The 15,313-nt window shown below is 42.8% G+C and overlaps 2 protein-coding genes across 2 annotated transcripts in view; both read right to left on the bottom strand.

The window, feature by feature from the left end:
- LOC134020774 (E3 ubiquitin-protein ligase AMFR-like) overlaps window positions 1–15,313 on the bottom strand; it is a 343,986-nt gene that overhangs the window by 103,179 nt on the left and 225,494 nt on the right. The window lies entirely within an intron of this gene.
- Window positions 609–3,167, bottom strand: LOC134020780 (uncharacterized). The gene is made up of 2 exons (XM_062461014.1): window positions 2,784–3,167; window positions 609–2,350 (listed from the first exon to the last, which is right to left on the bottom strand). The coding sequence occupies exon 2, from the start codon at window positions 2,345–2,347 to the stop codon at window positions 1,112–1,114; it is 1,236 nt and encodes a 411-aa protein (XP_062316998.1). The 5' UTR covers window positions 2,348–2,350; window positions 2,784–3,167; the 3' UTR covers window positions 609–1,111.

Here is a 15,313-nt window from a genome sequence, read left to right as displayed (position 1 = left end):
GTTTGAAAGCGTCTCAGGATAAATGACTGTTCTCGCAATCAAAGAATGCTCCTCAATTAGAACGTGTTCACTGACCCAGTCTTCACCCCACTGACGCCTTTCATCGTCTGGGGTTCGTCTGTGTTTGCCTGACCGTCAGGCCCAGAGGTTGTGCACCCTTTCAGGACCTGTGTCACATCGATGTTTCATATCCTGAATCCCTTTACTGAACGCTGTAAAGACAGTAAATATTGATCCTTGGGTATCTGACGGGCCGCAGATTTGAAGTAGCGCTTCATTTCAGATAAAACGACAGCAATGGGAAAAGTCAACAGCACATGTCTAAAGAACAGCAGATGAGGACATCTTCTGCCACTTGTCCCACATTTCCGTGTTATGCAAGATGTGCGGTCCATCTCTTGTGACGTCACACCTTCATTTCATCCAGTCTGCAAGCTCCAATAGCCCTCATGTCATTTAGTCATTTAGCAGACGCTCTTATCCAGAGCAATCATATCACTGACACGTGAGTTAGATTCACAACTAACTCAAATCAATGAACAGGGGTTGTCATGGCAGCCTGTCACTGGCAGTTGTGGTCTTGACAAATGCACACGTTGTAAAAACTCAACTGGTGGACTTATTTATTAGAAAAATAAACGACTTCTCTGCATCAAGACAGAATGATTCTGAAGATTTACACGATTCTCTTCAACCGCTTTTACTGAGACCACAAACAAGTTTCTCTACATAACTAGTATTTCTAACATTTCTGTTGCTTCCTGTCAAGCTTTACTTCTTGGGTCACGTGGTATCTCAACAACCAATGAGAAATAAACTCAAATGGGGAAACGCCTCAATTAAAAATGACAGATTATTTTAGGAAAAATCCAAAGCATTCCCTTTAACAAATTTGATTTACATTCCAATAAATTCCACCATTTCTACCATGAACACAGATTATGATTTAGAGTTTCAGGAAATGAGAGAGAGAGAGAGAGAGAGAGAGAGAGAGAGAGAGAGAAGAAAAGGGGAGGACGTGCACACGTGCACAGAACGGGTCATGCGTTCAACCTGGTGAGCCACCAGTGTACCCTCCTGTGAGGGCCGTTTCAAGACCACTGACCCCTGCTCAGCTGCTGGGACACATACTGACAGAAGCACATCCCTCCCTCCAGGAGGCTGTGGGAGGGGAGAGGGGGAAGGGTCTCTTGGACAGACAGCAGGCGTATCCTGAGGAGAAGTACAGAAGAGCCCGCTGGAACATCTCTGCAGCACGGGGCCGGCCCGGAAACGTGTCGGAAAACTCTCGCCTGCAACCTTCCAAAGACTTGGATGTGTAAACGACGTGGAGTTTGGTGTTGGACTGGCAGCCCATTAGAACCTTCACTCCTGAAAGGAGTGTATTAGCTTTCCCCACAGCTCTCTGCATCTCACCTATGATATATTTGTTATCATCGCTCTTCCACAGACAGAGTTGAACAGTCAAACCCAAAGGAACAACCAAAAAAAACAAAAAAAGATATTTGGGTACCTTCTCTCGGCAAAACGAGGAAGTAAAACTGACTAGGACATATAGTAAAACAATTTGCAAAACTCCTAAAAAGTACATGAGTAGCCTGAGCCAGTAAGGCCGCAGCCACACTTTAGTCTGTGAAACGTTGTTTATGATCCTGATGGCCTCCCTGTACTTTTCCTGGTCCTCGACAACCAAGCACAGCTGGTCGGGCACATCCATGACGCTGAACAGACCGGCCTCCCAGCTGTGAAGGCCTTCCTCGTTGACAGCAACCTGAGGCTGCAGGGCCTTCCCGTTACAGATGGAGGGGGGCTGGATGGGGACCACCCCTGTCCCCCGGAGCTGCCGGTTGGGGGTGCAGAGTGCGTTCAGCACCTTGCCCAGGAAGTCTGGGTCCCAGGCCTCGAGGTAGGTCAGGTGGCGGAGGTGCAGGGGAACGTCAACCCCTGGCTCTAACAGAACAGGCAGCACCGGCTTACGCTCCAAGCACTCTCGAAACAGAGACATGTTGGCCTCCTGGAGACACCAGCGGCTCCTCACGAACTCCTGGCTCAGGACCAGGAGCACCTTCTGGCTCGCCTGGATGCAGTCAGACATGTTCTCCAGCACCGCGCGGCCCGGGGTGAAGTCTCGGCTGTGGTAGCAGACCTGCAGCCCCGCAGCCTCCAGGCTGTTGATCAGGCTCTGGGCCCAGCGCCCATCGATGCTGCTGTAGCTGATGAAGACGTGGTAGACCTCCCCCTCCCTGAGAGGGGCAGGGGGAGGGCTGTGTGCAGGGAGGACAGGAGTCATGCTCTGTTGCCCCTCATCACTACCCCCAACATCAGTCGTCCACATGTTAGGTTCCATTATCTGGTGAGAAACAGCAGGTAACAACAGTCTGTGGTTACTTTGCGCTGCGTCTCGTCGATACAGAGCGTTCCTTGACTCGGACCAATCGAAACACTGTTAGAACGACACACTTCTGATCCTTGATCTGCTGCTGTACTTTCTACATGCGCTATTTGTATGTTGTTTTGGATAAAAGCATCTTCTAAATAAATGAAATGTCAATCTAACTATTGATTAGAAGGGAAGGTGACGTGTCACCTGACCAGGCAGCAGGAAATCTATACAACTGTGCCACAATCATATGAGAACTATACAACAGAAAACAACAACATTGCATTCTGTAAACTAACTTTAAAACGATTCTAAAAACATGTATTAAGCCAAATAATCTAGCATAGTTATGGCTACACAATGAAAAAGCATTCATATCAAAAAGGAAAGGAAAGGATTTTACCTGATTGGGTGAATAACAGCAGCGAGTGTCAATATGCAGAAAACGAAAGGAAAGAACAAGAAAGAACAAGAATGCATGACAGATACTGGCCCGTGTTTGTGTTTCCTGGATGTGTTTTGTCGTTCCGTCTGTCTCCTCACTCTGGACGCGTTCGATGTCCGTCCGCGACTATCCTGTCGTTCCGATCCATCATCATGCGCACACCTGTTTTGGTGTTCTGTCGATTAGTCCTGCCTTTTTCCTACCGCTGTATTTATTCTAGTGGTTGTCATTGAGTGTGTTTTGATGTTAACTTCTATTGTTGTAAGCACTTGTTATTGTAATTTGACCTAGAGTACACGCAGTATACCGAGAGGGTTTTGTCTTGGTTGAACGGGCAGGGACATTGGGACAGGTCAGCTGCCCATGGGGTTATTCTTCATCACGTAGACGCAGGCTAGACTTGTAAACACTTGGCTGGGAACAGGTGCTACCCTTGTGTTTTTTAAAGATATCGTTTGGTTAGGTATCCTTTTCTTTGACATCGTTAACAGTTCCCTTGTGGTGAAATTAGTAATACATATTTTTTCATTTCAGTTTTCTTTCTTAGCATTTGTACTGCAACGCAGCCACCAGCAGAATCGTACATAAGACCTTCTACTCCAGGCGGCCAGGTAATCGCAGCACGCAGGCTTTGCCTCCTACATCCTGAATCACCTCTGAAAGAGGTTACAGTGACAGGAGAAAGACGTGTTGCACATCTGTATGTTTCACAGACAAAGACTGGTCATCTGTCTGACAAAAAATCATGAATCAGAATTCCATTCATTAGGATGTGAGTTCATCATAGAATATAGTTGCAAGATGTTATCTTACTTGTTTGAATGGTATAGATTTGCACACAAAGACAGCTTTGAGACAATCAGAAGGGGAGGGTGTGCTCATCTTATATGAAACAAGTGTAATAATCCAACAGTATCACTGGTTTCAAAGGCAGCTGCAAAATAATTACCCTCCAGCATTTCCAGCAGAAGTGATTTAATAAAGGCCAGTGAGGCAAAGCCAGCATGTGTCATTGACCTGAGGGTGTTTTAATATCTCTGTCAAACTCAAACTTCAAGCAATATTTCTTCATCCAAACCCCCTAGTTGAGCAAAAGGACATTGGAGTACAATTTTGACGGCCATCTTCGTTGAATCTCCTCTGCCTTATGCCACAAAAACGAATGTTCTTACTCCTTGTTGTATTATTAACCAATATGAACATAGTTAACCGGAGGGATGGGCAACACATGTGCTGTACTGCTGGGAAGAGTGTTTACTTTCTGAGGTGACCGTTCTATGGCATGAAATTACTGTGATACCGATGGTGACAGGGCTGAACAATGCCCTCAAGCTGAAGAGAAAATCAATCTTAACAAGTTAATATAGTTTGGGGTTGTAATCGAGGACCTCAATCTGTTGCCCGCTTGATGCATCGACTCCTGGGAGATCCCAGTGTGCAGGGAGAGTGGAATGTTCCAGAGCCCTTCACTCAACTTCAAATGACCTGCTAGAAGGTTTACTCTGTGGACAGAAACCGTTTTACAGTTTGTTTTACTATTTTCCCAGTCAGTCACCAATGAGAAATCTGTTCTTTGTCAATATTACAACTCACCAAACCTACTTTTTTAAATGATCTTCACCTTTGTAAATGGTAGATTCTAACATAGTCATATCAACAATCTGTCTGAAGAATGTGCCTGTTGTCTCATGTATGTGTGGAGGAGTTGTCTAAGTTGAAGAGCCGGATCTAAGGTGAGTGATAAAATCAGTGTTAGGGTTAGATTTATAGTAAGGGTTAGGAGTTAGAGATGGTTTAGGATTAGGGTAAGGAGCAAGGGTTGGGTTTAGATAGGGTTCAGGTTAGGTTTTGGGGTTACGGTATGGGTTCGGTCAAAGTTAAGATTACGGGTTAGGATTTTGAATTAGACTGAATTGTGATTCCCCACAAAAACTGCATAACAAACCTGTGTGTGTGTGACAAGCATGTACAATGGACTTAATATAGTCATTCAATGCAAATACTAGAAAACTCGATGCATTGTTGTACAGTATGACATAGAACCTAGTTTGAGGTTTAAAATGGTCCTAATGTTTCTAAAATCATCATTGAGATTATGGAAAATTTGCATTCAAAACTGGTTCCCAGTTTTTAACCAATTTTCCAGCTCTTTGAATTTCTTTGTTGTTGAGGTATTTCTTACAATGTTGGACAGGTATCTTATCTATGATCTGATCACCTGTGATCTGTCTCCTCTAATCCTCTTGCAGTTATTCTTTGCATCTTTATGAGTTACTAGTGATAAGCCATCTGGACATAAAGTCTGTTGAAGTCTGTTGAAAATACCCCTGGAAATCTATGATAGAACAAAAATCTTCTTATCCTGTTTTCACTTTGTGTAATCCTAAAACAAGCACGGCCAGGAAACAGGGGCGGTTCACAGGTTAGAAATATTCTAATAAGCGGTAGCAGTTTCCAGAGGTAGTCTGGTATCTATCCTTCTGCAATTAGTACCTGCCTTGTTTGGCATAAAAAGATTAATTCGTTATTATTTTTGGCATATCCTAAATTTCCGTGAAAGCCCAAGGCCTTGGAAGCATCGGATCTCAGACATCCAGCTGAATGAGAGATCCCTGTGGAGAAGGAGCCCTTTTTTGTCGTAAACTAACAAAAAAAGAACAGAGGTCAGCACTAGAGGGATTTGTCAAACCTTTGTTTCCCCTGAAAAGTGCAGAGGAATACAGACCGGGCCCCTCACGGCGCCCGGTCATGAGGGGCCCGTTCGTGCGGGGGCCCCCGCACGGCCGGCCCCCGCACGGCCGGCCCCCGCACGGCCGGCCTCCACCAAAACACACAAGTGTTTGAACAGGGTTAATGGGTAAACAGGTGAGCATGGACAATTCAGATTCTTTCTTTCGTATTTCCCCTTAGTTGGGGAATTTCTTTGGGATGGCAAGAAACTCTCTAACACATCATGCTGATCATGTAATTTTAAACATGGTAGGAATTTGAATGTTATGCCTAATTTAATATGATCTACAGTATATTAATTAAATCTACTATTCCTAAATTAACTCATGTGAATAACTAATCTCCACTGTTTTTTTTAGCACATTCACAGTGTGTTACCTCATGTGTCCAACTCAGAATGTTTAAACAAGCTCTTCTTTTATGTTTCATTTCGTCTGGAGAACATCGTGTGTTTAGTCACATTTACAACCCAATGCAGGCACATTGAGTTCTGGAAAAGTTTTTATACAAATAATTTACATTTACCAGCATCCAAAACAGTCTGGACATTCAACTTTGGCGAAAACAATATTCTGCTGTTGTCCTTATAAAGCAAAACAATTGACTGACCTCTTTTGAACCTTAAATATATATTTTTGGCATTGTCATGCTTTATCAGATAGTACAGTTCAAGGTGAACAGGAAAATCAGGGAAGAGAGAGAAGGGAAGACATGCGGCAAATGGCCTGGGTCCAGATTCAAATCCAGGGCTCTGTGGTGAGGCTCTGTGGTGAGGCTCTGAGGTGAGGCTCTGTGGTGAGGCTTCAGGGCTCTGTGGTGAGGCTCTGTGGTGAGGCTCTGAGGTGAGGCTCTGTGGTGAGGCTCTGTGGTGAGGCTCTGTGGTGAGGCTCTGTGGTGAGGCTCTGAGGTGAGGCTCTGTGGTGAGGCTTCAGTCCATGTGGGACAGACTTGTCCAGCAGACACTGGGGGCCCCAGACATCTTTTCAACCTACATACATGTTGTATTAAATAAACGCTGAGAGCCTCAACACGTCTCTCTCTCACATACACTCTTTCTCTCTCTCACACACTCTCTTTCTCTCACACAGTCTTTCCCTCTTACACACTCTCTTTCCCTCTCTCTCACACTGTCTTTCTCTCTCTCACACACTCTGTCTCTCTCTCTCGCTTGCTTCAGTCAACATTATCACACAGTCTAAGCAATTATAACGTGGTGTCCCACGTCAACTGTTACATGATAGAAAAGAGTTATAAATAGAAAGAATCTAATGAACTCCTTTGATTTTAAAGGCATTCATAGTGTACCTTTTTTGTTCATTGGTGCATCCTGTACAAACACATTAGGCCACACCATGTTGACACTGTGAATACATGCAGAGGGCTTGACATTATTCACATGGTATGAAATGGGTCAGCTTGTCTGAGAGGTCTGTCTTTTACCGGAAGCACACACACACACACACACACTCAAAGGAAAGAGCTACCTTTTTTCCTCATGTGTGGACAATTGAGTCCTGTAATCTTTAAGGCAATGATGCTACGATACAGTAGCACTAGCTTCAGTACCTTGTGAAATCTCAGGAAAAAGGGCAATGGTTTGGTTTGCATATGGTTTGGCAAGTTGAATTGTTTCAAGGGCATATGCAAAGAAATGACATATAATATCCTTTTTGAGCGATTACATTTACAGATGATATACGTTGACTGTACGTTCTTAGGTACCGATCAAGATATCTGCCGACTTGTAACATCATACAGAACCCAGTTCTTGTCATAATCCAGCCACAGACACACAGATTCCTGTATTATAGTTCATGGACGTTGTCTTGCCAACAGAGTTTTAAGACGTTGGTGCAATGGTGTCACAGCGCAAGCACACAACATGTCAATTTCAAGGCAGTTAGCAAGTTCTTTCTGCTGAGCCAAACCTGTGAGTGGAGACGACTGCCTACATATCCAGAGAGAAACGTGCAGAAACAAACGTGATGTGACACGAACGTGATGCGACACGAACGTGATGTGAAACAAGCGTGATGTTGACAAAGCTCCCTCGTCGCAGACAGCTTCTCTAAAGTCCGGACAGTTTCAGTTTCTTCTGAAGTACGGACATCTGACTGATTTTGTCACGACATGTTCGTGATTCTTTGTTTTACTTCATTTATATACCAGTAAACAACAATCATGCACAACTGCAACTGCCTGATTTCCTATGTTCATTTTATTTTCACTTGACTAAATCCAAGAGATTTGCCCTTTATGGTTAAAGGCATAATTATAAAGACATTGTCAATGTCCAATGCTGTCATAAGGAAAAACTCATTACACCGAAGAATAGACATTATGAATGATTTTCTAACACCACCGTGTATCATTTAGTTTCCAGACACATACATTTTATATGTTGGTATGATACTACACTGTACAATATGTACATTAGAAGGCAAATTAACAATCTACAATTCAATACAATTGACTGGATCAAATTTAAATCAATCAACCGTATAGATGAGCTAGAGCTGAAACTGGATAATTCAGGTTAATAAACCCTGGGGACAAACTAGGAAAACATGTTTTGCCAAACGGGGGTAAAAAGTGTTCTCTCTGTAGCACTTGTTTACAGAAGCACATGCGTTTGTGATTTGCTTTGTGATCCTAGCTGAATTACCGTGACTGTTCACCATGAGAGAACAAGACAGTTCTGTTCCAGTGTTAGCGACAATACATTTAAAATCTCATAATACAAGGTTCTTTGGTTTGAACATGAGAAAAGTGCGAGCAAGTTTTTTGCTCCAAAAGCACATTCTGTCTCTCAGTCCCCATGACACCTGACACCCTCTTCCGGTTCTGTTCCAAAGATTTTAATTGAAATCAAACTGGAATTACAATTAGCTTTTTTTGTACACTTTGAATTGATCCAAGTCAATCCAACTAGGTCAACTTAGATGACAACTTCATGGTCTGACTCGGTTTGCCATCATTGTAATAAAATCCAGCCCACCTACTGCCTACTGTTCTTAAAGTTCATCTGAGTTCATCATTTGCCTTAGTTTACATGTGTACAGCCGTGGCCAAAAGTATTGGGAGCAACATACATTTTGTGTTTGCAAAGCTTGCTGGGCCTTGGCATAAAATAACTGCTAACATAATTTCAGTAAGTCATACCATCAGCGCAGTGGAAAGTGTGAACTAGTTTTAGCCAGGTGAAATCACTCTATCATTCTGATTGGATTTTAAGAGCAGATTGACTGCTGTAAAAGAGGGGACTATTTGCATATATTGAACATTTTCGCCCCCAAAAAGCTTACAAAAATATTATTGTATTCCAGTATTCTATAAAAAACATGTGAAAACATTTTCCTCAAATACTGAACCAGCAAACTTTGCAAAACACAACATTTGTCATTGCCAGAACTTATAGCCACGACTGTATATTCTCTATGATGCACTCTCTGCGATGCACTCTCCGCGAGAATGTGGCCAAGACAAAAAGAAAAGTCACTACAAAGTTAATGACTTTTCCTCATGGAGTGTACGCATGCATACTGACTCACAGGTTGTGCTTTCTCATACACAAGACAGTTATGCGGAAGACTGAACATCTCATTAAGGCACCTGAAGAAGCTGTCGGGTGTAATTAGTGTAGGGGTCGGGACAACGTTGCTTTCACATATTGACAGGAACAGAAAACAACTTCTTAACATCTTCTTACTCAGTTACTCTAATTACATTCATCACATTTGACCAGAACTGTCACTGTATGTTACTTCATACAGTGACACTTCTCAAATAGTAACATTATTACTGTAATGCATGATGCCCAACACTGGTCGTAATATTTCGTAAAGATTTAACAAATCTTTTAAAATATTCAATGGTTGACAGTTCCATGGGAGTGAAGCAGTTATAGACATGTTCGTGTGATCAAATAAAGTAAAGAGTTATTTGGGATGCTTCATGAGTTCACAGTGACCATAACATGGCATCCTGGAAAGCTTAAGGGTTTGTGCACACGTGGGAATGAAACAGGCCAGCTGTTGATTATCTAAGTCTGGTCACACAGTGGATTTCTTCCTGCCACAAGAGCCCCTTTCATGCCCCTGTGGCCTCAGTGTGAGTGTTGAACTTTGAGGAATTACACCCCCAGCACCCAAACCTCAGCCCAGCTTGGTGTGACCCCCAGCACCCAAACCTCAGCCCAGCTTGGTGTGACCCCCAGCACCCAAACCTCAGCCCAGCTTGGTGTGACCCCCAGCACCCAAACCTCAGCCCAGCTTGGTGTGACCCCCAGCACCCAAACCTCAGCCCAGCTTGGTGTGACCCCCAGCACCCAAACCTCAGCCCAGCTTGGTGTGACCCCCAGCACCCAAACCTCAGCCCAGCTTGGTGTGACCCCCAGCTTGGTGTGACCCTCCCTTATTACAAGCAAAAATTATTGCATTGATTTTCTTTTGAAACAACAACAATTTATTTTTGTGAGAATGGGTCAGACCAAGTGGGACTCCACTGGGAAAAAAATACAAATTTAAAAGAAAATCAAAGCAATAATTTTTGCTTGTAATAAGTAAAGAAATCTGGCAATGGAACATGTGAAAATTCACTTTGTAAGATTTCTTGAAATCAGATGGGATATTAAGGTCTTCCAAGATATTTCAAAAGCAATAAAGCGAAAAAAGTCAAAAAAGCTGGTTTCATCTAAGATACAACTAAAAATGTGATACAACTAAAAATGTCTAAAAACAAGATGTTTTTCAGCAAATATGACAAACAGTGCACCACATGGAGAGAGCTTTTTGATCACACCCCTGAACACATAACAGCGAGGCCTGCAATATGGCACCTTGAAGACGAAAACACACAGAGACACTAAGGATTCCATGCCAATTACTATACTGACAACAGACCTGACCAAACTGCAGAGGAGATTATTTAAAACCAATCGTGGTTAGGCAGATTCCTTTGCAATGTATTTTAATACCTTATTGAGGTATTCAAAATCAGTGCCTGTTTTGTTCATTCTAACAGGTCCAGTGGTTTTAAGGGTTAGCGTTGGGGCATGAAGTTCCAGAAAAGTGGGTTAAGAAATACAATAATGCTTTAAAGATATTTTTCTTGCCTTCTTTGAGGGTTTAAGTAGGATGTAGGTGTTAATCTGTGGGAAACTGTTGTAACATCGTGTGACCATGACTACATGTGTAAAAACAACAAATAAAGAGTTGAGAGGTGAGAAGTGGGCCTCTTAGCGTTCTCTGAAAGAGGTCACAAGGTCAATGGACAGGGGCGTCGTTAGACCCTTTTCACTGTGGCACAGGCCCCAGTATAAATCTGCTGTGCCCCAGTAAAATCTAAAGTTTGAGTTTTAACAATTTACATTGTAAATTGCATACATTTAGATTGAGAATCCTGGTAAAATTTGAATGCAGTATCCCGCTCAACGCTTGTAAAATCAAAGCAGTTTAACCGAAAACACAAACCGATGCCTGCTGAATTCCGTGTCAGCGCGCTCTTCTGAGCTTGCCAAATAGCCACTGCAGCACGCACACAGAAGTTAGGTGTCGGACTCGGCACACAAGTCAGAATTGAGGTAGGCTAAAAAAACATTACAAAACTAAAGATAGTTTCCACATGATGGCCTACCCATCATCTTATTTTGACTACAACATAAAAACAGTATAACATGAAGCTCAAAAAACAGTATTTGCGCTCGAATGAATGCGAAAAATGTGTGCGCTCGCATCAACTATTGATGTTCCTGCCAAAACTGATATCAAACTTGCGTCCCTGAACTGTTGTATAGTGGGTTAAGCAAGGGGAGTTTCTATAACCTAGTAGTGCATTGTGCGCAGCAAGCTTGGAAGAAAAAACGCATATGTATAGGGGCCTGTGCCCCAGTAGAGCTTTATGTCTAACAGCGCCCCAGTCACTAGAGGTCACAGGGTCATAGCTGAATGAAGGAAGGGAAGGCTGAACAAGCTAGCCGCCCCACCAGGGAGCGATTCAAGGACACTTCCCTTTCCGATATTTACAGTTAAGGATGTCCTTATTCCTCCCAGGTCAAGTAAACATTCCTACCACTACACAATATGGCACAAGGTGTTGCAGTATACAGGCTTGGCATGGGACTTAAACAATGATATATACGTATATACGGTTTATCAAACTGTCTACATGTTTGCTTACTTCAACCTAAAACAGCTGTATAAAGGTGAATTAAACAAACAGTTATCTTGACCAAAACAGACACTGACAAAATGCAAATAACAGGATATGCATTTTATTCTGCACAATGTCAATATTTTTTTTGCTTTAAATCATCTCTGTTTTACTGTCCTCGTGTTGTGTTGCAAGACACAGGGAAGAAGATGGTGCATACTTTCGACCCCACGCTGTTTTTCACATCATCAGTCATCCTTGATTTCCTGCCAAAACAAATCCGCCATCACAACACACATAGACCCTTGACGACCTAATAACGTGGATCTTAACACATCTAGAAGGGAATGCTGTGCATTTGGAGACAGAGTCTCCCCTGTGACCTCCACCCAAAGCATAATATTACATAAGCTGTCAACCACCTCCAATCAGCTTGAATTTAGCTTGGAACAAACAAAAACATATGCATTGTTAGGTTGATTTTACAGTTTGCAGAGATAGCGCCTGATTGGCTGGTGTATATCACAGTGTATATTGTCAGGACAGTTGATCAGGCTGTGACAATAAACCCGCCAGGAGTCTTTTGTGGTTGGCTGGTGTCACTGAAATGGAATCAGTGTTCATTAAGGTTGATTTGTTTGTCTGTGGCCTTGTCCTAAGTACCATGTCTGAAGTTTTACAATTGCATTCAATGGGATTTTCATTTGTCTTCATTAAAGCCAGCAGACAGTTTGTTGAAGTTCTGGCATAATGAGCGTGGTTGCCAGTGTGCTGTGATCAAACTAGATCCTACTGTGCACGCAGGGCTGGTCTACTGTACACACAGGGCTGGTCTACTGTACACGCAGGGCTGGTCTACTGTACACGCAGGGCTGGTCATAAGAGGACCAGGACTCTGATATGTTCCACTGCCGGATTTGCTGCAAAATGCTTTAAACAAAGGAGGCACAACATTGAACCAATTCATTTAATCTGACTTTGAAGGACCAGCAGTAGGTAATTCCTAACAGAATATAATTAATACAGTATGTTTTACTTTAAATATAATGCAGTATGATTGCTATACATGTATAGTTTATTAGTTTTTCATACTTTAGGGTAACAGACTTCAGTTTCCAAACACAAGTCTTCTGTTGGCAGTGAGCTAGGTGAGATTAGCGCCTTCTTCCCACTCTGGTCATATTTACATAACCTGATAGCTGTTATTCAAATAATGTTCAGCATGTTCCATTGCTTACTCGATAACTGATTTTTGCAGATTAGCTGGTTGTTTCTTTGTTTTCCTGGGCTGTCCTCAAACAGCACAATACACAAGCGCATGATAAGAAAATTGCTGTCTACTTAGCCCATAAGCTATGTGGTTTAGATAAATACCGGGGGAGAAAAACTCATTTTCATCTTGTTTGTGATCATTGTGCTCAGTAGTGTGAGGTAGTAGTAGTAGGGCCATCTCAAACAGAGTCCAATCCCAGTTGAAGCCGAGTAGAGAGGAGTTGATTCGAAACATCTCCCAAGCCGATGACGCTTTCCTTCAGTCCGGACAAATATTACACAGCAACATCGCTTGAGTCAATGAAGTTATGCTGAGGGCAGCATAGTTCACACGTACGTTTCTTATTTTACATGTAAATATCTGTGGAAAAGGAGCTACTGTTTAAACCATGTTAAAAGTCGGTTTCACAAGTTACTTATTTTACAGAACCTTCTTAAATTCTGTCCGGGCTGCCTTTGCATGGCTCTGTGACGAGGATCGTAATTCAGAAGGAGAGATTACATTTAGAATCGTCAAGCAGGGAACTTTGAGTGATCTGTGGAGCTGGCGCCTACCTGCTACCAAACAGCATATGGAAAGCAGAAGGCTCCATCAAACTTGGCCTGTTCATTCAACACAAAAGTTCAAGATCTTTCACTGATCGGCTGCAACCTGTTACGCAACTCCGTTTTGGGTCAAAAGCATCAAGTTCCTTTCATGTCTCGTGGGAGGGGTTTATTTGATGCTTAAGAGGTGAAAAACAACAATACAGATTTTCTGATTTAATATGTTTCTTTGTGGTGTTTGAAAGATTTAACATCAGCACACCAGGGGGCCGGGATAGGCCGGTTATATAGGCCGGGGATATAACGGTTTGAAACATGCTGGTGTGATCCAGGGAGACGCTTTCTGCCTGCAGAGGGTGTTGAATAGAAGGGTTGGGAGATGTAGGTGAAAGACAGTGGTAAAGTAAGTCATTTCAGAGGGTTGAACTCAACGCAGAGCGCGCTGACACGTAATTCTGCGGGCATCGGTTTGTGTTTTCGGTTAAACTGCTTTAATTTTACAAGCGTTGATTGGGATACTGCGTTGACTTTTTCCAGGATTATCAATCTAAATGAATGCAAGACTAAAAGTAAATTGTTAAAACTCAAACAATTTATATTTTACTGGGGCACAGCAGATTTACACTGGGGCACGTGCCCCAGTAAAAAGGGTCTAACGACGCCCCTGCCTCCCACCATGGTGATTGGCTCCTTCCACCCCTGTGATTGGCTCCTCCCACCATGGTGATTGGCGGGAGTTTTGTTTGATATGTTTTTACAATATATTAAGGTTGAACCATATCAATGCTCACAACCCAATTGATTACATGATTTTATTAGTTACGTAATAATAGGAGCTATTAATAATGTACTCTCAGTATTATCTTTAGTAGGCTGTATTCATCTTGAGCTTAAACAACAATCTACAGTACAGCAGCTACTTGAAAGTTAAGCAACCCAAGCTGTCAGCTCCTTCATTTGACTCCCAGCTGCATTCAGCAGAGTTCTCTCAGCATTAGACTGATCATTAGTCTTTCAAGTGATAACGGAAATTACCCACATTATTGAAAAATGCATGGTCACCTGTCAAAGGCTGTGCATAAATCCCATGCAGTTCCAGGCACTGGTAAGGTCATTAGTGGCTGCTTACATGGAAACCAATCCTTTTGATCCAATTGAGTCACTTTGTGTTAATGAGGTTGACAGGCTGTGTCAGCCCCCCTTCTGCCCCCTCCAGACAAGAACAGAGTCCAGAGCAAAGGAGAGGTGTGAGAAACCCCCTGGGTTTGGTATGCTGTTATTCTAGTAAGGAATAGTCTCTGACATGGTGTATGTTTCTATATGCCTGTTTTCTTAGGCTGTGAGTTCTTTTTTCTATTTCAAACGGAGACCTCTTGTAGCATTGCTTCTACACATGGCTGGCTGTGTGGTCGTGGCAGTGCATTCTAAAGCAGTTCACCCCGACTGGGTTTAAAATCACAACGCAACCATGAAAATACAGTCCAAGTGCTTTAACTACGGACCGTGCACAGGATCTATTGGCAGCGTAGAGCTAAGCTAACGACCGCTAGCAGAGAGACTCTCCATGCCAAGGACATGATGGTGTCTCCTTGGTCTCCAGTATGAACTGGACATGACGGAATGGTATCAGCATTCAAGACATGAACTTCCCACCAGCTGTGAAAGCAGCTGCAGGATGTAAATATGAATAACACCCTACACAACCACAAAAAGCTTATTTTACAACTCCTAGCAATGCTGCCACTGCAATAATAATCAAATATAGGTAAGAAATATGAGTTATTAGCTTT

This window comes from Osmerus eperlanus, chromosome 5, assembly GCF_963692335.1.
Source record: "Osmerus eperlanus chromosome 5, fOsmEpe2.1, whole genome shotgun sequence".
In the NCBI taxonomy this organism is placed as follows: domain Eukaryota; kingdom Metazoa; phylum Chordata; class Actinopteri; order Osmeriformes; family Osmeridae; genus Osmerus; species Osmerus eperlanus.
This window is presented reverse-complemented; position numbering and strand designations above follow the sequence as displayed.

Excerpts from the sequence above, each read along its gene's own strand:
- LOC134020780 (XM_062461014.1), bottom strand. The coding sequence starts at position 2,347 with ATGGAACCTAACATGTGGACGACTGATGTTGGGGGTAGTGATGAGGGG.